The sequence below is a fragment of the Oncorhynchus gorbuscha genome, linkage group LG13 (genome assembly GCF_021184085.1).
Source record: "Oncorhynchus gorbuscha isolate QuinsamMale2020 ecotype Even-year linkage group LG13, OgorEven_v1.0, whole genome shotgun sequence".
In the NCBI taxonomy this organism is placed as follows: Eukaryota; Metazoa; Chordata; class Actinopteri; order Salmoniformes; family Salmonidae; genus Oncorhynchus; species Oncorhynchus gorbuscha.
This window is the reverse complement of record NC_060185.1, coordinates 51,152,001-51,177,560: the sequence shown is the minus strand read 5'-3', so window position 1 is coordinate 51,177,560 and position 25,560 is coordinate 51,152,001. Positions and strand designations below refer to the sequence as shown.

At 44.1% G+C, this 25,560-nt stretch overlaps 2 protein-coding genes across 2 annotated transcripts in view; both read right to left on the bottom strand.

Annotated features, from left to right (window-relative positions):
- Nucleotides 1-9,753, bottom strand: part of si:ch211-286b4.4 — a 34,823-nt gene extending 25,070 nt beyond the window's left edge. Inside the window, exons 1-11 of the mRNA XM_046293483.1 lie at nucleotides 9,530-9,753; nucleotides 8,970-9,190; nucleotides 8,596-8,742; nucleotides 7,355-7,519; nucleotides 6,718-6,869; nucleotides 5,247-5,415; nucleotides 4,762-4,870; nucleotides 1,850-1,986; nucleotides 1,501-1,626; nucleotides 1,013-1,192; nucleotides 97-321 (exon numbers count right to left, since the gene is read on the bottom strand). Of these exons, the coding sequence (XP_046149439.1) occupies nucleotides 97-321; nucleotides 1,013-1,192; nucleotides 1,501-1,626; nucleotides 1,850-1,986; nucleotides 4,762-4,870; nucleotides 5,247-5,415; nucleotides 6,718-6,869; nucleotides 7,355-7,519; nucleotides 8,596-8,742; nucleotides 8,970-9,190; nucleotides 9,530-9,753 (1,855 nt within the window). The remainder of the gene's footprint in view (nucleotides 1-96; nucleotides 322-1,012; nucleotides 1,193-1,500; nucleotides 1,627-1,849; nucleotides 1,987-4,761; nucleotides 4,871-5,246; nucleotides 5,416-6,717; nucleotides 6,870-7,354; nucleotides 7,520-8,595; nucleotides 8,743-8,969; nucleotides 9,191-9,529) is intronic.
- Nucleotides 9,754-10,354: 601 nt separating this feature from the next.
- Nucleotides 10,355-24,660, bottom strand: LOC123992328 (neurogenic locus notch homolog protein 4-like). The gene is made up of 12 exons (XM_046293482.1): nucleotides 24,633-24,660; nucleotides 24,056-24,271; nucleotides 23,208-23,386; nucleotides 22,944-23,046; nucleotides 16,582-16,740; nucleotides 16,095-16,257; nucleotides 15,246-15,349; nucleotides 13,769-13,948; nucleotides 13,246-13,458; nucleotides 12,709-12,888; nucleotides 10,691-10,886; nucleotides 10,355-10,358 (listed from the first exon to the last, which is right to left on the bottom strand). Exons 1-12 carry the CDS (start codon nucleotides 24,658-24,660, stop codon nucleotides 10,355-10,357), a joined length of 1,725 nt encoding a protein of 574 aa, XP_046149438.1.
- Between the last annotated feature and the right edge of the window lie 900 nt (nucleotides 24,661-25,560).

The window sequence follows — 25,560 nt, the reverse complement described above, 5'->3', positions numbered from 1 at the left end:
AAAAAAAAAAACTTAACCAGGGCCTGGAGTTTTCCCAAGTCAAGTCGCACATGGTCAGGAAAAACTCCTGGCCCTAAGACATAAATCATCACCTACCAGGGGGACACTGGAACGAGGCTCTACAGGAGATTCCAGCAATGTTGGGCTGCCCTGTGGACATGGGGTCTGGGCAGTAGGTGCCCCCCGCACACGGCTCACACTGACTGGCAGCTGCCGCCCCTGGAAGGGGCCTCATGGTACCCGCAGGGCATAGTATAGGTAGACCAGTGCCACTGCACCAGTAGCCCGGGGGACAGGGGTAGCCAGAGTAATCTGTAAAACCTGAAAAAATTACCCAGGGAGAGCAAACACTAAAAGTCCGCTGGTGATTTGAGCCTAATGATTACACTACAGCTTTATTCAAATGTAAATCAATGGGGTTGGAAGATGATTGTAGTTCTAATGGTATGCGGTTTGTCAAGGAAAGTAAATTAACTTTAGTTATCCACAGGGTCCTCATTTGTGTCGCCCCAGGAAAATGTGTTTTAAATTCCCCTTATTATGGCTCATTAACCACCACTGCTCTCCTATTTCAAGACTTAAAGGAATGTCGTCTTTCCCGGGGGAACTTTAGAATCAATGAAAGAAAGAGTGTATTATTGTGTCTAACAGAAACTTGCCTTCTGCTTTACTCCAACCCCTCCAAAAGACACATACACATGCAGAAGTCGGAGAGGTTGGAGCAGGGCAGACACGCTATGGAGCCCGTTGAGCAGTTTAGGGTTTCAGTGGCTTGCTCAAGGGCAAAACGGTAGGAGATGGCATGTAGGACCAGATTTTATCACCTGTCAGACATTTTCCCTGACACATTTTTTTCCCCTGACCGAAATGTTTTCCTTGTCAGACATTGTTTCCCTGTCCAACCGGCAACCCTCGGTTGCTAGCCGCTTTTCTAACCTCTAGGCTTCCTGTCGCCCCAATGCTACAGTAATGGTATTGTAAGATATTGCAGTCTAAGGTGTTTCAGTCTGACCTGTAGAGTTACAGTAGAATCCAGGGGGACAGGGGTGGCAGTCCCCCTTGCTGGCTGCCCCGGGTGTGGATCTGTAGGTAAATAACGGACATTCCCTGGGTTCAGTCCCTCCCTCGTAGTCACTACCAACCACCCCATCACAGTAGTGACCAGCAGGACACAGGTGCAGGACAGGGTCACCTGTAGAAGAGTTCAATGGAATTCTAAAAATGTCTGGTTTGTGGATAAAACACTAAGGGTGCCTCGCAGACATGGCTTCAAATGCTATTTGAAATCATTTTAAATGATTTAACCGTGCTAGATTGAGCTGCCTGTTGCAATGGAACCAATATAAATGTCCCAAAAGTAGTTGAAAGATCTCAAATATTATTTTAACCTTGGTCTGGTGTCTCATAGTACAACATGTCTTTGAACTCCAATGTTTTGATTAAAATGGGAAGAAAGAATAAGCATTATAAGGCATCATTATTATTAGGCGTTATAATGACCTTTTTTGCACCAGTACTGTGGTGGACAAGACAGACAATCATGGATATTGGCTGCTCCAGGTAAAACTCTGATAGTGTTATCAGGGCAGACTTCAGGCTTCTCTGAACCTTCTGGGCAGTAGAATCCTGAGACAACAAAGACTCCCGATCATTACACATGAAAATCGATACTCAGACCTGTATGACCAAGTACTGTAACAACAAAACATCAAACACAGGAACTCCAAAATCGTAAGCCAAAATCTCTCATATCCAATAGACGGCCAATAAATGACCCCCTTGTAATCTTGGACTTTGAAATAAAACATTGTATGTTGTCCTGTTTTTGAACAACTCATAAGTGACCCACCTGCTGGACAGGGGCCGGCACACTGCATCCCCCATTCACACTGGCTCCAGTTGGAGTGAGGCCCCTGTGGCGTGAACTCAGAGCTGCCAGACATACACAGATACCCTGCTGCACAATGGCCCTTGATCTTACCAGCCCTACAGTTAGAATAGTTACAGTACATTATTAATGATCAGGGCCCGTATCCACAAAACATCTCAGAGTAGGAATTCTGAACTAGGATCTGTCCATATAATCATATTAATTTTGATCTAAAATGCAAAACTGATCCTAGATCAGCACTCCTACTCTGAGACGCTTTGTGGATACAGGCACAGAGGATCTTACCACAACCTTACCTATGACTTTAAAAGAAGTGCATTAAAAAAAAAAAGTTTTAACTAGGCAGTCAGTGAAGAACCAATTCTTATTTACAAAATGTGCTTTGCGCCTGCCGTCAAACATGCAGTTCATTACTTGTACATGAAGGTCCCCTTTCCCAGACACAGTCAAATAACTTAAAATTCATCTCTATGTGAAAATATACATATTTCCAAGAGCAACCGCGCTGTCCATGCGTTCAGCACATAAGCATTCGTGGCAACATTGCTCAGGCTACTAAGCAAAGACTAGTAACATAATACAACTTAAAATATGCTATTCAGTTATTTTTAAATACATTTTCTTATTTCCATAATGTTTCTTGAGACCTTCCAAAACAAAATTATAATGGATTTCTTGTGATTGATTTAACTCTTGACTGTGGTGTTTTTGTTTTGGTGTTTTTTTTTACATATAGCCTACATAACCTAGTGAAAATGCTATGGTTTTTTTATAATAGTAAAAGACCTTTATAAACACCACAAAATGAGTATTCTACTGATAGCCAGTGGGGCAGAAGTGCAATATAACAGCATTGCAATGGCCACATTCACACAGTACACAAAATAAGCAATTTCAAAGATGTTAATAATTGGCCCTCTGTTAGAATTATTATGAATAAATGAATAAACAATATCCCCATTTCAAATAGAACTGTAACTAAGTGAACTTATACTCTGTTTTATTATATCTGATTAACAATATGAGTTCATAAAAGGGGATTGTGTGACACAGACAAGGAGTAATTAAAGTTAATGAACACCATTCCAACTAGGTACAAAGAAGTGGACTGTGTAAACAGATACGGTCGTTAACCTATGGTTGAACCGACGAAACTGAGCTCTGGGGTTTTTAGATAAGACAGTAAGTGCATTCCTAGGTTTTCTGTTAATTAGAACTGTCAGCTAAGTGGTGATCGATAATGTTGAGGGGTCAAAAGTTACCTGGGAGTGTGTTAGTAAGTTAGAATGAACTTTTCACCTCACTTTGTCCCTGTCGAGAGGAGGGGTTTCTGCTAAGCAATGAAATGACGTCATGTTTTGTATATAAACTGTTGCTCGTGGTGAAGTGGCAGCGCACTCCGAGAATAAATTCTGTTACCTATTGTTGAAAAGACTGGTCTCCGTCTATTTTATGCAAACAAGAATCTTACAAATTCTCATAAAATAGATGAAGGGTTTTCAATTAATGAAAACACATTGGCATAATTAAATTACAGTAAAACCCTCTCTTGAACCCAGTGGTGGGCCGTCAGGGCCAGCAAGGCCTTCACTCCTGGCCTAAACATCATCAGAATATATATTTTTTAATAAATATATTTTCCAACAATTATGTATTAAATTATTCCCCAGAGTAAGAGTTATACTCTTCATTTCATAGCTTTCCTCTTGGTTGCACTGCTTCCAGCCCCAGGTTGAGATTTGGAGGGCTGGTCTTTATGTTAGATCTTTTATCCAATCATATTCAGCCATCATGTGTTGCCAGGGGTCTAAAATCTGCCCTCAGGCCTTCAGAATCAACAGTGCGGTCGCTTGTAGCTTAAAGGGAATGGAAATGAAAATTTAGTGTCAACCAATCAGCTTTAGAGTTGGCTATTGTACGCCTGTTGGCTGGCTCCAGTGTTACACAGGAGTCAGCTAGCAGGCGTAGTGCGTGCACGTCTTTTGATTGGATTACCAATATTGAGAGGCAGGTCCTATATGGGCAGGTATATGCATACCTCAGAACTAGGAAACTGAATTTGATAAACTAATTAATTTGCGTACTACTAAGCTGTTTTTTTAACCCACAATGACGGAAGGAGGAGAAGATATCGATTTGGTCGAGAGGATATAATTATAACGCCATTCTCAAGACAAACTTTTCAAGAAAAGTTAGACATTGTCAGGAGAGGTCGCCCGACGCCGGCGCTACAAAGCCTGTCACAGGCGGGAAAGGGGTTTGTTCGCCACTTTCAAAGTTCCAACTACGAGCGCTATCAATGGCTCACAGGCTCTGAGAAGCACTGCAAACTGTACTGCTGGGAATGCCTATTATTTACAAGTGATAGATTTGGTGTTTGGAGACACACTGGCTTTGCAAACTTGAGTTGTCTAACCAAGGCAGCAATGAGACACGGCTGGGCACTTACAAGCAATGGTGCTTTTGAACATTTTTGGGGACACCCGAGTGGATCTACAGCTCAACGAACAAGCGCGCAGGGCAACGGGAGCTGCACAATGAAAAGGTGTTGTACTCTTCCCCTGCAATTCTATGAATAAAAATGTAAATTTCAAGGTGACGCAACGCCTGGTTTTATACTGCGTTTCTTTCTAAATGTATAGTGTCTAGAGCCATGGCATCATAATGATGGTAATAAGAGGTGAATTAATTCGGGTGGGACTGTGTAGGACCTCACTGAAGGCCCAGCCCCCAGGCCCACGGCATGCCACTGCTTGAACCATAATCACCGAACTGCACATGCTTGAGGTCCTTTCTTATTTGGTACGTAGCTGAGAGTTTAGTGAGTAACTGTAGGGTGTTAATGAGAAGAAAGTGTTCTGTTATCGTACCTGCAGAACCTCCCTGGGAGGCAGGGCAGACACTCTCGCTCTTCCTGTAACCCCCCTTGGTCAGAAGGGGTGAACGTACCATTGGGGCACGGCTGGGGAACCATGGTGGCTGGTAAAGACAAAGGTCAAAACAGTATGATTGGTTGCATTTTTTGCAGTTGATGTTGAGGTTCTGTGTAGGCCTACACACCTAGATCAATTCCTAGTAGCGCTTGTTGCATGGTAATCACGTTTTCATATTTGGATTCTCTGAGATATGGGCCAGGTGAGTCTATATTAACTTAATATTGGTGTGTATAACTAATGCTTCGAGTCTCTCCTGATCCTGTGACCTGACCAGGAAAAACTGAACCATTGTAATAATGAACCCTTGACAAAGTCAATTAAGAGTCCTTGGGTTCATATCTAGGTCCCAGAGTGTTTCCTGGTACGGTCCTATAGTCAGGAAAAACACCTGGCCCAACATTTAACCAATGTATGTGTACCTGCAGGGCAGAAGGAGTGAGGGGGGCAAGGCCAGGGCTCTCCAACAATGGCCTCCTCACAGTAGAAGCCTGGGCGGCATGGGATGCAGGAGTCAGAGCCTGGGTTGGGCTGGTACTCTCCTGTAGGACAGGGCAGGGCCAGGGGAGAGCCCTCTGGACAGTAGTGACCCTGGGGAGGGAGACATTTCAGTAGTCTCAGAGCTAGTCTCTTGGCCCTAACCCTTTAGTGTTTGCAGATCTGAAGTGTCTGGAAAGGTATGGTCTCACGTAGTCATACCTTCAAATCACGTTGTTGTCATGCTGCTCCTCTTGCGAATTATTGAAATTGAAAGTCACCACAAAAAATGGCATACATCAACATATACTGAGTGTATAAAACATTAGGGACACCGGCTCTTTCCATGACATAGACTGACCAGGTGAATCCAGGTGAAAGCTATGATTCCTTATTGATGACACTTCCTTATTGATGAAATTAGCGTAGATGAAGGGGAGGAGACAGGTTAAAGAAGGATTTTTAAGCCTTGTGATAATTGAGACATTAATTGTGGATGTGTGCCATTCAGAGGGTGAATGGGCAAGACGCAAGATTTAAGTTCCTTTGAATGGGGTATGGTAGTAGGAGCCAGGCACACTGGTATGAGTGTGTCAAGAACGGCAATGCTGCTGGGTTTTTCGCGCTTATCGGTGTCTTGGGTGTGTCAAGAATGGTCCACCACCCAGAGGACATCCAGCCAACTTGACACAACTGTGGGAAGCATTGGAGTCAACATTGGCCAGCATCCCTGTGCAGTGCTTTCGAAAAACTTGTAGAGTCCATGCGCTGACGAATTGAGGCTGTTCTAAGGGCAAAAGGGGGAAGTTCCCAATGTTTTGCACACTCGGTTTATTTTGATTGAGTTTTAATCAGCGAATCATCATATTGTTCCTTACAGATTCATAAACATTGAACAGTTAGGCCAAATGGAGAATTAGGGAGCAATTTGGGACTCTCTCTCTGCTGGGTGTTGTACATGGATGAGCTGAGTTTGTCGAAGTCATTTGGTGCAGAGGATGTGGTTGAGTGGTAGCACAATCGACCCCAGAGACTGGGGTTTGATCCCTGCGTACATCACTCTTACTGTCTCCTCCTCATCTATCTACCCCTGTTTCTAGAACTGTAAAAATAAGTTTAAAATTATAATAATAAGTGATTTGATCCCTTTGAAAAGTAATAAATAAGTACTCAATTACCATTATTATTCATTACTACAGGACCTCAGAGATACGAACACGTCGGGAATGGTGGTCATTCAGAACACTGCCATGTCAAAAATCACATCAAACCACAATAGAAAACATTTAATACATTTCCCGGGTTTGATATTGACCATTCCTTTGACCAGTCAGTCCGCACATTGTGAGGTTCAAATCTTTGAGGTTCTACTGTAGTCCAGATGGACAGGAGTGAGGCAAGCAGGACAAGGCTCACCTTAGGGCAGAGGAAAGCATAGGGCGTGGTGGAGGAGAAGTCAAACGGGCAGTAGAAGCCAGCAGCACACAGGCCACTGGGGGAGGCCAGGCCCTCAATGGAACAGTAGTGTCCATGGGGACAAGGGGAGCAGCTGTCTAAGGATAACCCACCTGTTGGATAACAGTAACAAAGGACATTCAGACTCTTACATTCGTTTAGCATTATTCAGATCACATCTTTGAATCAAGGCAATGTGCCGCCATGAGCCAGTAAGTATTCAGATCAATGATGCCATTTAGCAGTAAAGCGCAACATGCTGATATCAGCAACAACAAAAAAGGTGTATCTGGTTTTAAAGGGCACTTTGTAGTTTACACTGAACCAATATGCAGTTATCAGGAGTCGACTGTACAAAATACACAAACAAAAACAGCACTAAGTAAGGCCAGGATTCAAATCAACGCAAAATGAACAACCTGCTCACTGTGATAGACCTTTAAAGGCAATTCCCAGATGTTCTCTGAGATTGGGTCCGCGTGGATGTCAGCTCAAGCATGTATCACCTTTAAAAGTCCATCGCAGTAGACAGGTCGTTAATCTGTGTTGGCTTGAATCCCAGCAAGAATCCTTATCACGCTGATGTATCTCTAAGTACCGGTGTGGTTTCGGATGCTGCCTGCAGGACACGGCAGTGGGGAGAGGGTCCCAGAAAGGCAATAGTGGCCCACAGGACAGGGTCCGTTCCTGGGAAAGATGGCTGAGCTCTGGGGAGCTGGACTATGTGCTCCACGCTGGCAGAAGTAGCCCTGCTGGCACTGGCCTGGTAACAACAACCAAACACAGAATCACACCAGCCTGTTTGCCTCTATACTCTATCCAGTCTGCTTCTCCTGCTTGGTTTCTTGCATAACATCTAGTCAATGGTCATCAGTGCAAGAAATTCATATTTAATATAAGACAAGGCAACAGTAAACCCCCCCCCCCCCTCGGCTGGAGTGATGTAAAGCTGGTCGCCATTAAAGTTTGGTGGGGGAGGAATAATGGTCTGTGGCTGTTTTTCATGATTCGGGGTAGGCACCTTCGTTCCAGGGAAATCTTAACGCTACAGCATACATTGCCATTCTAGATGATTCTGAGCTTTCAACTTTGTGGCAAAAGTTTGGGGAAGGCCCTTTCCTGTTTCAGCATGACAATGCCCCCTTGCACAAAGTGAGGTCCATACAGAAATGGTTTGTCGAGATCGGTGCGGAAGAACTTGACTGGCCTGCACAGAGCTCTAACCTCAACTCCATCGAACACCTTTGTGATGAATTGGAATGCAGACTGCGAGCCAGACCCAATCACCCAACATCAGTGCCTGAATTCACTAATGCTCTAGTTGCTGAATGGAAGCAAGTCCCCGAAGCAATGTCACAACATCTAGTGGAAAACCTTCCCAGAAGAGTGGAGGCTGTTATAGCTGCAAAGGGGGACCAACTCCATATTAAAGCTTGTGATATTGGATGTTCGACGAGCAGGTGTCCACATACTCTTGGTCATGTAGTGACCCCAATTATTCAACAAACAAAAAAACATTACCAACATTATTAATTGTCAACTGTATCTGTATGGAATTACAGTGCCAAAAGGTTCACCAACTCTGCGCAGTATATGTACGCTTACAAAAAAGGGTTCCAAAACGGTTCTTCAGCTGCCCCCATAGAGAACCCTTTTTGGTTCCATGTAGAATACTATGTGGAAAGGGTTCTACCTGGAACCAAAAATAGTTATTCAAAGGGTTCTCCTATGGAGAAAGCCGAAGAACCCTTTTAGGTTCTAGATAGCATATATTTTTTTCTAAGAGTATAGTACTGTTACTACAGATCTATTCTTTGCTTTTCTATTCTCTGACTAGACCTTGTGGTAGTGAGGAGCCGGGCAAGCTGCAGTAGAGCCCAGAGGGGCAGGGCCTGCATGCAGAGGGCGAGGGGGCTCCTGTCTGTTCACTGAGGGTCCCAACAGGACAGGGCAGGGGTAACACACACCGGGCAGGACAGAAGTGACCTGGGTGGGAAAAGGAGAGAAGCGGAAAACGGCTGCTGTGAATAAGTGCATTCACTTACAGCATACTAGTCAATCACTGGCAATGAAGCGTGTTGTATATGATGTGAATTCTATTCAAATGTATTGAAATGCATTACTTCACATTAAGAAGCAATTTCTACATTTAATTTGAGAAGTAATAGTGATATTACATTCTATAACATTATGATTGTATTTGTTATAATCACCAGCAGGGCAGAGTGAGGGCTCTTGGGTGGCAGAGGAGGGACACATGGTGCCATTAGGGCAGGTGAGGCAGTGGGCGGCACCAGGGGCAGGACTGTAGGTGCCAGGCTCACAGGGTACCCCTGAAGCTGTGCCAACAGGACAGTGATGCCCTGTGGGGCACAGGTAACCATGGAGACCATCAGAGGGGTGGGCACTGGAGCTACCCCCTAGACACACATACCTAGATAAGGAGAGAAAGAGTCAACCACAAACCGTAGAGTGTAGATATATACAATAGATGGCCAAGAGATGCTTATCTCAGTCTGTATCTCTTGATAGGCTGATTTGAGTCTGTTTTGTTCCTTTCTCTAACAGCAATGAGCACAAGAGGAACATCAATTCAGTGAGCATAACAACTGCATTTTCTGAGTCATTTCCTTTCCTCTGTTTCCAGGTCAGTTGAGATAGAGAGATAAACTGCCAGATGAACTACATAAATTGTATCAGTTTTCGTTGCATTATGCTCAGGCATAAGCTGAGGGCTCCTCATTAGGAGACGAGCAGCATGTTTTTCTGTTACCCAGCGCTACACGGGGCGGCATCCGCGGTCAGCGCAGGCCTGTCACAGAAGTGCCCAGGGGGGCAAGGCTGGCACTCCTCTACGCCCCTCAGTCCCAGGGAGCTGGAGAGAGAGCCCGGTGGGCACGGAAGAGGGTAGCCAGTGCCAGCTGGACAGTAGTGGCCACGGGGGCACAGATTATTACTGGTAGAATTCTGCTGGAAAACAACACAACGCAGAAACATGAATCCCTTGTATACCGTTTGATTTTGATCAACTCCCCATCACAGTGTGGTAAAATGTCCCTTGTAGGGTACTTGGGTATGACACGCACAGAATGAGTCAACATATCAAAACGTGACCATCGTTGTTTGTGCCTCCTCATTCAATATTACTACAACGGTACCTCATATTCAGTAGCATTGGGTGTGATGGCACCTGGGGGACAGTGGTATCCTGCCTGGCAAGGCCCCGTTGTCTGGGAGAGCCCAGGGAGGGCACAGAACATCCCTGTGGACATACGAGAGTACGTCTCAAATGACACCCTATTCCCCCATACAGCGCACTACTTTGGCTCTGGTCAAAAAGGAGTGCACTGGATAGGGAAAAGGATGATGTCATTTGAAACGCGAAAGATATGTTTTACCCGGAATGTTGAAACCCTAGTCGGTGGTAATGTATAGATCTGTGTAAGGTTCACCTGCAGGGCATGGTAGACAGTGGTCCATGCTGGAGGCTCCAGGCTTGCTCTGCACTGTGCCAGGGGGACAGGGGAACTTCACACCCACGGCCAACCCAGGAGGGCAGTAGTGACCAAGAGGACAGACCACTGGATAGACCACCCCTTCACCTGCTCCACACATGACATGAGAAACATTACACAGAATCCTGCTAACGTATGAAGTGGAAAGGGTTGGTGAATTCTACCACAGAGTTGGCGTCAATTTGAACCAAAATTCTATGTCCAACGCAAGATATAGGAATTCAACTGGAATAACATGACCTCAAACCTGGTGGAAATACCATAATTGATAGGAATTAGGGAATATATTTATTGTCAAAATAATTTCACTAACATGAAATATATCATCAGATATACTTAAATGTTAAACTAATGGCTGATCTTAAGGTTTTAAAATGACACTGATAATCCTGTTTGAAGTTGAAACCCAACAATCTCACCCACCCTGACAGTAGTAGCCATCAGGACATGTTGTACAGTTGTTCTGGTGGCTGTTGCCTGTCACTGAGCTGTGTGTGCCTGCAGGACAGGCCAGGGGGGTCCTAGTTCCTCCTGGACAGAAGTAGCCTGCTGGACAGAGGGCCTCCTCAGGACTACTGGAGCCCCAGTCACAGAAGAACCCAGGAGCACAAGCACCTACAAGGGTTTCCCATCATTAACACGAGGTCGAACACTGTTTAAGCAATACAGACATGCCTCGTTTTTTATTTGGTAAAATGATAATTGCGCAATGATAACCTATGAGTTACTAGTTTGATTCATTGGTATTCATTCAAACAAACAGACTTAATTTTAAATCGTCGAAAAATTAGAACCTCTGCTCGCCAACTAACACTACCGTTCAAAAGTTTGGGGTCGCATTTTCTGTCCATTAAAATAACATAAAATTGATCAGAAATACAGTGTAGACGTCGTTTGATTTTATTTTTATTTTTTACCCCTATTTCTCTCCAATTTCATGGTATCCAATTGTTTTTAGTGGCTACTATCTTGTTTCATCGCTACAACTCCCTTACGGGCTCGGGAGAGACGAAGGTTGAAAGTCATGCGTCCTCCGATACACAACCCAACCGCACTGCTTCTTAACACAGCGCACATCCAACCTGGAAGCCAGCTGCACCAATGTGTCGGAGGAAACACCGGGCACCTGGCAACCTTGGTTAGAGCACACTGCGCCCGGCCGCCACAGGAGTCGCTGGTGCGCGATGAGACGAGACATCCCTACCGGCCAAGCCCTCCCTAACCCAGACGACGCAAGGCCAATTGTGCGTCGCCCCACGGACCTCCCGGTCGCGGCCGGTTACGACAGAGCCTGGGCGCGATCCCAGTGTCTCTAATGGCACAGCTGGCGCTGCAGTACAGCACCCTTAACCACTGCGCCACCAGGGAGGCTGTGTAGACATTGTTAACGTTGTAAATGACTATTGTTGCTGGAAACGGCAGATGTTTTATGGAATATCTACATAGGCGTACAGAGGCCCATTATCAGCAACCATCACTCATGTGTTCCAATGGCACGTTGTGTTAGCTAATCCAAGTTTATAAAAGGCTAATTGATTCTTAGAAAACCCTTTTTGCAATTATGTTAGCACAGCTTAAAACTGTTGTCCTGATTAAAGAAGCAATAAAACTGTCCTTCTTTAGACTAGTTTAGTATCTGGAGCATCAGCATTTGTGGGTTTGATTACAGACTCAAAATGAAAAGAAACAAACAACTTTCTTCTGAAACTTGTCAGTCTATTCTTGTTCTGAGAAATTAAGACTATTCCATGCGAGAAATTCCAAGAAACTGAAGATCTCGTACAACGCTACGTACTACTCTCTTCACAGAACAGCGCAAATTGGCTCTACCCAGAATAGAAAGAGAAGTGGGAGGCCCTGGTGCACAACTGAGCAAGAGGACAAGTATATTAGAGTGTCTAGTTTGAGAAACAGATTCCTCACAAGTCCTCAACTGGCAGCTTCATTAAACAGTACCCGCAAAACACCAGTGTCAACGTCAACAGGGAAGAGGCGACTCTGGGATGCTGGCCTTCTAGGCAGAGTTGCAAAGAAAAAGCCATATCTCTGTCCAGTGTCTGTGTTGTTTTGCCCATCTTAATCGTTTGAGATATGGCTTTTTTTTTGCAAATGCCTTGAAGGCCAGCATTCCAGAGTCGCCTCTTCACTGTTGACGTTGAGACTGGTGTGTACATGTACGGTAGTGTACATGTAAAAAATGTACACATAGCAGGTAACCATTTGTTTTTATCATAATAACAACAACAAACATCTTAAGACAAATGCCCTATGGGTTCTACTCAGACTTTAGATAAGTTGACTTACCATGGACTTAGGTCCAATTTTTGTTGACTTACTGTCAGTCCATGTTTTATTGACTGAAGTCCATGTTAAGTCTATTTACCTCAAGTCTGAGTATGGGCCCTCAGAGTGTAGAGACAATTCCTCTGTACTGTACCTGCTCTGAATCCTAGTTGGCAGTATGATCCGAGGGGGCAGGTTGACCCTGTCCTGTTGTCGGTGGGGTTGGGCACTGTGGCCCTGGTAACACAGAGGAACCCAGGAGCACAGGGTCCAGTGGGCTCAACCAGACCCTCTGATCCACAGAACTGGCCCGCCGGACAAACCAAGCACTCCCCTGTAACCGCAGTGGAACAAACATATGCATTAGCTCTGACACAACAAAATGCAATTTTATTTGAAAAAAATAAAATTCAAAATTCAAAACATCATTAATACAAAGGGTTATGGCTGATTACCATTTCAAATAAGACAGATAATACATGTACGGCCAGGAGTTTTGTCCTTGTTGCTGCATTACCTGACCAAGAAAACCTCTGGGCCCTTTGGGCGCTTGTTAGAGATAAAGCTAGGGCTAAGAGTCTTTCCTGGTCAGCTGTTGGCTGTGATGAAAAACTCCTGGCCATACATAAACCATCTACCTTGTTTGGTCTGGAAAAACTCCTGTCCCTAACTATAGTATATTATTTCTCACCAAGGGATGTGAGACCCAGAGTAGGGCTGTAGGTGCCTTTGGGGCAGGGGTAGGGTTGGCTGAAGGAGCTCTCTCTGGGGCAGACATAGCCAGCTGGGCAGGGCAGAGGGGTGATGGGGCCACTGGTGCTGCCAGTTGTGTTGGTGGTCGGGCAGTGAGAACCAGGGGGACAGGGCTTACACTCCCTCTGGCCCTCCAAGTCCTGGAACCAACCTACAATGTCACAAACAACATCAAATACGGTATGCAGTTTGTTTTTTGAGATATGAGAACAGATGAGGTACAATGAATGGACGTTTCACAGGGAAATCTTTACATCCGAATATCATTATTTGCTGATCAAAAAGGACAAGTTCAGTATTTTACAACTGAACGTTAGATGGCTCCTTATCCTGAAAGTAGTCTATGAGCCAGGAGACACAGATTTCTTAAACAGCCAAGACAAACTAATCGTAGTGATAGGGCATCCGTACAATTTTTAAAATGTCATCAGCTCAAGTCTCTCTGAAGATCATTAAGTTACCATCAGGACATGGCTTGCAGTCATCGCTCTTCTTCCCTCTGGTGTTATTGTGATGGGTGCCAGCAGGGCAGGATGCAGGCACACTGGTCCCACTCTCACAGTAGTGGCCTGGGTTACAAACACCTCCAAATACACCTGACATCGGGGCAGCACTCTGGGACCCTTCCAAGCAGTAGAAACCTACAAATATATGTTAACACTTCAATTGAAAACTTCATAGCACATGCAGACCACCATAGTCCCTGTGCCCAAGAGCACTAAGCTAAGGATCCTGGGACTAAACACCTCCCTCTGCAACTGGATCCTGGACTTCCTGACAGGTCGCCTCCAGGTGGTGAGGTTAGGAAGCAACACATATGCCATGCTGGTCCTCAAAACTGGAGCCCTTCAGGGGTCCCCTCCTGTACTCTTTGTTCACCCACTACTGCATGGCCAGGCACGACTCCAACACAATCATTAAGTTTGCAGACGACACAACAGTGTAGGCCTGATCACCGACCTGTATACAGCCTCACTACTGTTATTTTCACTGTCATTTTACTGTTTTTTTATTTATTTCTTTACATCTATTGTTTACCTAATACCTATTTTTTACTTAAAAATTGCACTGTTGGTTAGGGCTTGTAAGTAAGCATTTCACTGTAAGGTCTACTACACCTGTTGTATTTGGCATATGTGACAAATAAACTTTGATTTGATTTCACATGCATAATGCATTCATACATACATATTGCATTCATAAGCACTACATATGCAGTTGAAAGTGTTATGAAGTCCGGCCTTATGTAGGTGCCTTTCACACTGAACATGTCATATCAAACTCAATCTGTCACAGGCGCCGAATACAACAAATGTAGACCTTACCGTGAAATGCTTACTTACTTACAAGCCCTTAACCAACAGTGCAGTTCAAGAATAGTTAAGAAAATATTTACCAAATAAACTAAAGTAAAAAAAATATAAAAAGTAACACAATAAAATAACATAATAAAATAACGGTTGCAATATCGAGCACAGTCAGCAACACCATGAAGTCCTTCAAGTGGAATAATAGATTGAAAATGGAAAAATAATAGTGTAGCGACTATAACCCATCACATAGCTGTCTCATCAATGGGTTCGGACGTCTTGGTGTGATGGTTAAGGTGTTGGCTCGACAGTTGCTGGACCCAGGTTCGTGTCCCGGCCAGTACAACCCATCAAAAACGCTACTTTGGTGTCAGAAGTGATAATGGTGCACATGAGGCCATCAGAGAGGCATGTACCCGTGAGGGACTTGGAACAGAGAAGCGTGAGAACACGCTCTTCTGAAGGAAGGGGGTAATGTAGCGACCTTAACCCAACACCTAGTGAACTCGTCAATAGGTTTGGACGTCTTAGCGTAACGGTTACATGGTATGAGTCCCAGGCAGGCCCCCCCCCCCCCAATTCAATACAATACTAATACTTAAATGCTAAATAAGTGTTAATCTCTCACCTGGCAGACAGGATCCAGTGACTGCTTTAAGGCCTGGCTCTGCACAGTAGAACCCTGGAACACATCTACGACACTGGGAGGGCTCCGTTAGTCCACTTTGCTCACTGCAAGTAAATATACGCCCTGAACATTAACAAGGCTACAGATCTGTCAAGTTTTACCATCATGGCACAAACTACATTGGCAGGTGGGTACACATTGTTACGGAATACTTAGAACTGTTATACACTATATGTATATTATAAAACATGTTTTAGTGACAATAATATTGGAAAGGATATGAAAATATGAAATCTATCAAAATGTCCCACACACGCTGTACTGCATGGCCAGCTGTGCCTCCAGAGACTCTGGGTTCGCACCCAGGCTCTGTCGCAACCGGCCGCGAATGGGGAGGTCCGTGGGGCGACGCACAATTGGCCCAGCGTTGGCCGGTAGGTATATCCTTGGCTCATCGCGCACCAGTGACTCCTGTGGCGGGCCGAGCACAGTACACACTAACCAAGGTTGCCAGGTGCACGGTGTTTCCTCCGACACATTGGTGCGGCTGGCTTCCAGGTTGGATGCGTTCTGTGTTAAGAAGCAGTGCGGCTTGGTTGGGTTGTGTATCGGAGGACGCATGACTTTCAACCTTCGTCTCTCCCGAGCCCGTATGGGAGTTGTAGCGATGAGACATGATAGTAGCTACTAAACAATTGGATACTACGAAATTGGGGAGAAAAAGGGGTAAAATAAAAAATAAAAATAAAATACAAAAAATGTCCCACACAAAGTGTAAATATGAAACATACTCTGACAATATCTTAACAGCTGCCTTTATTTTGCATAGATATCACACGCAGTGGGTACCTGAATGTGCCTTTAGGGCAGGGCGATGGTACGGAGCTTCCAACAGGACAGTGGAATCCAGGAGGACATGGAGCGCCTGTGATGTTGTCTGAGGGGGAGGGTTGAGAGGCGGCCCCAAAACACACAAACCCTGCACTGCATGGACCACTGGGGTAAATTCTCCCTTCCCCCAAAAATATTCAGAAAAACAATGTAAAATAACATGATTATGAACTCAAATGAACTGTTAGTGTTATATATACTGTATCTAGCCTCATCCCTGCATGTGCTCTAGCCTAACTCCTATGATATTGTATGGCATGACAACGGACGATAGAAGAGTTGGCTAGAGCACATACAGTTTGGGTACCAAATGATAGCCTCCTACACCCTGCACTAATGGAACCCTATTCCCTATGGGCCCTGGTCAAAAGTAGTGCACTACATTGGGAATAGGGTGCCATTTGGGATGCAGCCTAGGGACGTATGGGATGAGGCTAATATATACCTGTTCCTTTACAGTACATCCCCGGTTCACACAAAGAGCATTCCGATTCGTCAGCCAATCCTGATAAGTTTCCATAGGTCCCGGATGGACAAGGATGCTGATTGGCTGTTCCACGTGGACAATAGAATCCTCTTCCGCATGGAACCAAGTGTGTCCTTCCTGGATTCAGGGTGGATGAAATCAATCAATGAATCAAATTAATTTTATAAAGCTCTTGAACATTTATTCAACGTTTATTCACCACGTACAGAGTACATGTTCATCTTAGAAAGTAGATTGTCAGGTCTAGTTTTCCATTTACTTTGAAACTTTGAACCCCCCCCCCCCAGAACACCCCTGAGGCTGTTCTGCCCTCAGAACCACCTCAACATGTCAGAACATGGACTCTAAACAGTGTCGAAAGTATTCCACAGGGATTCTGGCTCATGTTGACTCCAATGCCTCCCACAGTTATGTCAAGTTGGTTGGATGTCCTTTGGGTGGTGGACCATTCTTGATACACACTGGAACTGTTAAGTGTAAACCCAGCAGCAGTTCTTGAACCAGTGCACCTGGCACCTGCTAATCTAAAGACGAAAGAAACCCACACCTATTTAAGCGAGGTGATGGCTAGCGGAGTGGAACACTGTAGGAGCTCAGAGCTCAGATGCAAAAATGTAATGTTCAACGTTTCGACAGACAAGCTGTCTTCATCATGGTATAATCGCCTGGCACCTACTACCACACTCCAATAAAAAGGCACTTAAATATTTTGTCTTGCCTATTCACTGTTTAATAAAGTGGCACACATACAGTGGCTTGCGAAAGTATTCACCCCCTTGGCATTGTTCCCATTTTCTTGCCTTACAACCTGGAATTAAAATAGATTTTTTGGGGGATTGTATCATTTGATTTACACAACATACCTACCACTTTGAAGATGCAAAATAAAACATTTAAATGTTTCCCTTAACCTGTTGATCCTACCCCCTACTTTTTCGAACATTCTGTTAAAAACCGCGCAACATTTCAGTGCCCTGCTACTCATGCCAGGAATATAGTATATGCATATGATTAGTATGTGTGGATAGAAAACACTCAGACGTTTCTAAAACTGGTTAAATCACGGCTGTGACTATAACAGAACGTGCGTTTCACCGAAAAGCGCAGGAAAATCTGATCACTGAAAATTGGAAAATATATCAATTGCGCCACTTGAATGTATTGTTGAATGGAAGCCACATTACCTGGAGCCGAGATTGTAATCACCACCTTCCGGAAACACCTGAAACCCCACCTCTTTAAGGAATACCTAGGATAGGATAAAGTAATCCTTCTACCCCCCCCCTTAAAAGATTTAGATGCACTATTGTAAAGTGGCTGTTCCACTGGATGTCATAAGGTGAATGCACCAATTTGTAAGTCGCTCTGGATAAGAGCGTCTGCTAAATGACTTAAATGTAAATGTAATGTAATTCCTACAGCTTCCACACGATGTCACCAGTCTTGTCAATTGCCTAGGCTTTGTTTCTTGGTCAAACAAAGAAGAGACAGCCCATTTCTTCCGGTCTCCGACCGGATATTTTGGTTGAGATTTATCCGGACATTATTTCAAGACGTAGAGCTATAGAATATACATCGCCTCGTGATCAATTTGATAGATTATTAACGTTTACTAATAATACCTAAAGTTGCATTACAAAAGTATTTCGAAGTGTTTTGTTAAAGTTTATCGTCGACTTTTTTAATTTTAAAAAATGAAGTTGCGTTATAAAACGCTGTTTTTTCCTTGATCACACAGTCTTCATAGATCGATATCTAGGCTATATATGGACCGATTTAATCGAGAAAAAAAGACCCAATGGTGATGTTTATGGGACATCTAGGAGTGCCAACAAAGAAGATTGTCAAAGGTAATGAAGTTTTATATTTTATTTATGCGTTTTGTGTAGCGCCGACTATGCTAATTATTTAGTTTTTACATCCCCTGCGGGTCTTTTGGGGTGTTACATGCTATCAGATAATAGCTTCTCATGCTTTCGCCGAAAAGCATTTTAAAAATCTGACTTGTTGGCTGGATTCACAACGAGTGTAGCTTTAATTCAGTACCCTGCATGTGTGTTTTAATGAACGTTTGAGTTTTAACGAGTGCTATTAGCATTTAGCGTAGCACATTTGCATTTCCAGATGTCTAGACGCCTGCGTGTCGGGTCGACCTAAGAGGTTAAACCACTCGAGTGTTGCTTTAGCAGTATGCGTAGGGTCATTGTCCTGCTGGAAGGTGAACCTCTGTCCCAGTCTCAAATCTCTGGAAGACTGAAACAGGTATCCCTCAAGAATTTCCCTGTATTTAGTGCCATCCATCCTTCCTTCAATTCTGATCAGTTTCCCTGCCGATGAAAAACATCCCCACAGCATGATGCTGCCACCACCATGTTTCAATGTGGGGATGGTATTCTAGGGGTGATGAGGTGTTGGGTTTGCGCCAGCCATAGGGTTTTCCTTGATAGCCAAAAATCCCCATTTTAGTCTCATCTGACCAGAGAACCTTCTTCCATATGAGTCTCCCACATGCCTTTTGGCAAACACCAAACATGTTTATCTTATTTTTTTTATTTAATACAATTGCTTTTGTCTGGTCACTCTTCTGTAAAGCCCAGCTCTGTGGAGTGTACGGCTTAAAGTGGTCCTATGGACAGATACTCCAATCTCCGCTGTGGAGCTTCGCAGCTCCTTCAGGGTTATCTTTGGTCTCTTTGTTGCCGCTCTGATTAATGCCCTTCTTGCCTGGTCCGTGTGTTTTGGTGGGCAGCCCTTATTTGGCAGGTTTGTTGTGGTGCCATATTCTTTCCATTTTTAATAATGGATTTAATGGTGCTCCGTTGGATGTTCAAAGTTTCTGATATTTTTTTTATCACCCAACCCTGATGTGTACTTCTCCACAACTTTGTCCCTGACCTGTTTGGAGAGCTCCTTGGTCTTCATGGTGCCGCTTGCTTGGTGGTGCTCCTTGCTTGGGGGGTTGCAGACTCTGGGGCCTTTCAGAACACGTATATATATACACTGAGATCATGTTACAGATCACATGACACTTAGATTGCACACAGGTGGACTTTATTTAACTGATTATGTGACTTCTGAAGGTAATTGGTTGCACCAGATCTTATTTAGGGGCTTCATAGCAAAGGGGGTGAATACATATGCACGCACCATTTTCCGTTAACTTTTTATTTTTTTAAACAAGTCATTTTTTTCATTTCATTTCAACAATTTGGACTATTTTGTGTATGTCCATTGCATGAAATCCAAATAAAAATCCATTTAAATTACAGGTTGTAATGTAAAGAAAAATAGGAAAAATGGAAAGGGGGGTGAATACTTTTGCATGGCACTGTATACAATCCATTTATCAATTGTCTCAAGGCTAAAAAAATATTTTTTTACCTGTCTCCTCCCCTTCATCTACACTGATTGAAGTTGATCTAGAGTTGATTTAGCAAGTGACATCAATACGGGATCATAGCTTTCACCTGGATTCCCCTGATCAGTCCATGTCATAAAAAGAGCAGGTGTGCATAAATGTTTGTACACTCAGTGTATATTACCAATATAAAAAAATGATACATGACTTATTTTACATTTAGGTCATTTATCACTCTCTTATGCCGAGAGACTTACAGTTAGTGCATTCACTTTACGGTAGCTAGAGACAACCACATATCACAGTCATATTAAGTCAACATTTTTCCTCAATAAAGCAACTAAAAAGTCAACGCTAGTGAGAACAGACAAGTGCAATAAAAAAGGTTCTCAGATGTTTCAGGAAAATGGGCAGAGACTGTCCTGACATGGTCTTGAAATATATGTGAGTTTCAACTAGGCGCCAGATTGCAGGCTGATGTGGGAGAACATGGGAAAGTGAGACACGAGGCAGGCTGAGGCATTCTGGAAGAGTTTCAGGGGTTTGATGGCACAAGCAGTGAGCCAGCAGAGAGTTGCAGCAGTCCAAACGGGAGATGACAAGTGCATGGAATAAAACCGGAGGAAAATGTTTCTCAATCGTCGATAAAATGACTAAAACCAAATCGAAACTGTGTAGAAATGATGATGGACCTACATTTATAGTATTGATGGATTATATTAAAATGTAACATGTTTCAAGTTAAACTGTAGTTTGTTTGTATCCTGTGTAGTGAACGATTACTGTTTAGTATTCAAGAATTTTAGGTCATGAAATTGTGTGTATGCTAATTTAGAAACCATGACCTAATCAGAGAAGAAGAAATTGCCAGTATCAGACAGCAGGGACAGGCCCAGAACGGAAGATGGATGAGGTGGGATTCTGGCTAAACAAAGAGGATAATGGACATTCCACAGGGGAGCCAGAGGGAAATTCAATGAGATCAGAAAATGTATAGCTGGGGAGGTGACGCCTACAGTGGTGACCAAATGTTTTGAGAATGACACAAATATTAATTTTCACAAAGTCTGCTGCCTCAGTTTGTATGGCAATTTGCATATACTCCAGAATGTTATGAAGAGTGATCAGATGAATTGCAATTAATTGCAAAGTCCCTCTTTGTCACACAAATGAACTGAAACCCCAAAAACATTTCCACTGCATTTCAGCCCTGCCACAAAAGGACCAGCTGACATGTCAGTGGTTAGAGCGTTGGACTCGTAACCGGAAGGTTGCAAGTTCAAACCCCCGAGCTGACAAGGTACAAATCTGTCGTTCTGCCCCTGAACAGGAAGTTAACCCACTGTTCCTAGGCCGTCATTGAAAATAAGAATTTGTTCTTAACTGACTTGCCTAGTTCAATAAAGGTAAAAAAAACAACAAAAAAAAAAACACAAATGTGAGTGTTGACGAGGACAAGGCTGGAGATCACTCTGTCATGCTGATTGAGTTCGAATAACAGACTGGAAGCTTTGAAAGGAGGGTGGTGCTTAGAATCATTGTTCTTCCTCTGTCAACCATGGTTAACACGTGCCGTCATCATTGCTTTGCACAAAAAGGGCTTCACAGGCAAGGATATTGCTGCCAGTAAGATTGCACCCAAATCAACCATTTATTGGATCATCAAGAACTTCAAGGAGAGCGGTTCAATTTGTTGTGAAGAAGGCTTCAGGGCGCCCAAAAAAGTCCAGCAAGCGCCAGGACCATCTCCTAAAGTTAATTCAGCTGCGGGATCGGGGCACCACCAGTACAGAGCTTGCTCAGGAATAGCAGCAGGCAAGTGTGAGTGCACCTACACGCACATTGAGGCAAAGACTTTTGGAGGATGGCCTGGTGTCAAGGGCAGCAAAGAAGCCACTTCTCTCCTGGAAAAACATCAGGGACATACTGATATTCTGCAAAAGGTAAAGGGATTGGACTGCTGAGGACTGGGGTAAAGTCATTTTCTCTGATGAATCCCCTTTCCAATGGTTTGGGGTGTCCGGAAAAAAGCTTGTCCGGAGAAGACAAGTTGAGTGCTACCATCAGTCCTGTGTCATGCCAACAGTAAAGCATCCTGAGACCATTCATGTGTGGGGTTGCTTCTCAGCCAAGGGAGTGGGTTCACTCACAATTTTGCCTAAGAACACAGCCACGAATAAAGAATGGTACCAACACATCCTCTGAGAGCAACTTCTCCCAACCATCCAGTTTGGTGACGAACAATGCCTTTTCCAGCATGATGGAGCACCTTGCCATAAGGCAAAAGTGAAAACTGGATCGGGGAACAAAACATTGATATTTTGGTTCCATGGCCAGGAAACTCCCCAGGCCTTAATCCCATTGAGAACTTGTGGTCAATCCTCAAGAGGTGGACAAACAATAACCCACAGATTCTGACAAACTCCAAGCATTGATTATGCAAGAATGGGCTGCCATCAGTCAGGATGTGGCACAGAAGTTAATTGACAGCATGCCAGGGCGGATTGCAGAGGTCTTGAAAAAGAAGACCATCCCTCCCACCTCGTGTCTGGCAACGGCACTCAGCAAGTCCATGAGGCGCAGCGTTCCCATTTGAACCCCAGGGATGGGCCCAGATAACTGGATGTTTGCGCCTGACTCTGTCCTCTTGTCTGTCCTGGAGTGGGCCCACTCCTCCAGGCTTGCTTGTCACCCGGGCTCCTGTCGGACCCTGGCCTTTGTGCCAGGGATGGGCAACTTTGATGGGAGTGGGTGCCACAGAAAAATCGGAAGTCATCATGTTTTAGCCGTATGGGTTGAACAGTAAATTGCTCATTCATTTCATTTGATCATTAATCATAAATGTTTACTTGTCACTTATTGTGTGTGTGTGATTATCTATGATGTGATGAGTCTGTCTTGTTATTTTATCAAGGCATCAATAAAAAACATATTGAAAAAAAAAGAAGATATATTTGCTTACCTTCTTCAAGACAGTAGAAGCCAGAAGGACACACCTCACATCGGTGCTGACCCTCACTAGGCTGGTAGCTGCCTGGGGCACAGGCTCTCTCTCTCACGCTACCCTGAAAGACCAGCAACATATAATATAATACATAGTATGATATTATATTAGCAATGAATTGGACATGCATTCTAGGTGGTATGCTAGTACAGTATGGATATAGTAAATTAGCCATACTGTATACTGCACAAGCCCCGAGGACATTTGCACATTTGCACTAACCTCCTTGCAGAAATGACCAACTCCACACACATGTTGCGATGGTCTATCAGTGCTCTGTCCCCCAGGACAGTAGTAGCCAGCAGCACACTGACCGCTGGGCTTGGCCAAGCCTATCTGATCGCAGTAATGACCAGGGGGGCAAGGCTGGCAATCGTCCACTGTGGACCCGCCTGATCGACCTAACAACACACAGTGGCACAGATCTGTGAGTCAGCATCAGAAAATCACATCAGACTGACATAACATTTTCTGAACGTTATAGAACATTGATTATTTTTATTGCCCCATTCCAAAACACAGATTAAATTGTGACCAACCTCTCTGTCATAGTAGCCATGGGGAGAATGGTTTTAAATGAACTACGTTTTCATATTCCACAGCACCAGTAAATAGCTAGCATGATGACAGCCCTAGGTCGGGGTCACGTTCAGTAGGCACGAAAGGAAAGAAAATGGTTCCGAAATGGGGAAGTTCTATGTGAATTTGTACAATAAGAAACGCTCGATAGCAGGGTATGTGAGGACATCAGCATCGACAGCAACAACAGGGTGATGTGACTCTTCAACAATGCTTCCTGATAGCGTTTGCAACTTTCTTTTTTTAAACGGTGGCCTATCCTCTAATCTTTCACAGTATCCTGACCTATAGGATCCTTGCAGGATATTCAAAAATCTCAAAATATCCTGCAATGATCGTCATAGTCTAAATTTTAACCAGGGATTCATTAACAGTGAAGCAACAGTGTTGTCGTAGCCTAGTCCCAGATCTGCTGTATCCAACTCCTAAGGTCGTTGTTTGCTATACAGCACAAACAGATCTCGGACCAGGCTAGTGTTTTTGTTTCTTACCCATCAGGGTTCCAGGAGGGCAAGGGAGAGGGAGAGGTGTGCCCTGGGGGCAGTAGTGTCCAGGGGGGCAGAGTGAGGCGTGAGGGGTCGTGGAACCCCTGGAGCAGAAATAGCCTGGGGTACAGAGTCCACTGGGGGCTTCCAGGCCAGTCTGACCACAGTAGAAGCCAGTGTCACAGGGCTGAGGGTAAGCCGATCCTACAGGACAGTAGAAACCTATAGGAAAGTCATACACATATTGTGGTTGATGCTATACATTGGTAGTGGATGAGGTGAGTTTAAATCCATACAATGTAAAGCCCTTTGAAAACCTGGAAGAAGAATAGATGAATCCAGTATGCTCTACAAGAAAACACGCTTTAATACAACACGGTTAAAAATATAAAAAAAGCCTGACTATCTACTAAATACGTTGCACCGTTTTTTAAAGTCTATTGGCATAAATAGAAGCAACCGTTCGAGTACAAGAGTTCAGATAGCGGGCAATGCATACCTTTGGGACATACATCGCCTTTGAAGTTAGCACATTTATAAAGTGGGCTCCTGAGATGAGGTGTAGAGTCGGCCAAGGCCTGACCTGACCACGGCCTAGCTACGACATCCATCCAGCTCCCATCTCCATCTAAAAATGGACATGACGCAATAAACATATGTTTAGGCTATAACCTCCAACTGTAACTCATTTGCATTCACCTCCAAGCTCTACAGTCCATCATCAATCTTGCGTGCATGCTGGCCAGCTATTCGACAGTCTGTTAGAAGAGACTATAGAGTCCATGACCTGTCGGAAGTGGATAGTCGACCAGCAAAAGAAAAACTTAATTTAGGCATAGCGGTCAAAATTAATTCATGGTTAAGGTTAGGTTTGTGAATGAGGGTTAGGTTAAATAGTTCAATAAACCGTATGATCTTTCCAGATGTTTTTGTGAGGGAAACAGCTCAGAAGATCCTCACTCATCTCACAAAAAAAAGAGTCTCTTGCTTAAACACACAGACTTTTGTTGATAAAAAGTATCACAGTAAGGTACTTAATTGTTACCCAGAAACGATTTGATATTGACATAAAAATGCCTGCACTGGGCCTTTAACAATGGGTTAGCGCACCGTCCGTCTGCCACCATTTATTTTCTGATGGTCAAATATACACTGCCTTACCTGTATCTATACTGTTAGGTGAGCAGGAAATGTTGTGTAACCAGGAACAAAGATCTTGGTTAGTAGGATGGACCTTTATCATGCCACAAAGGCAGCTGAGCTGGGAGGAGTTAGCCTGGGGTATAGCACTGTCTGCACCGCCACTACAGTAGAAACCAGGGGAGCAAGGACCTACAGTATAGAGGAGTGTGGCATTGACGTGAACATGAAACCAGGTACAAACGTTATATAAAACATGAAATTACAAATGTGCAAAATGAGCCTAATTGTATGATATGTAGCCACAGATTTCTCTTCCTGGTCACATGACCAAATGCCGGAGGCCCTGGTTTGACGAAAACCATTTGCCG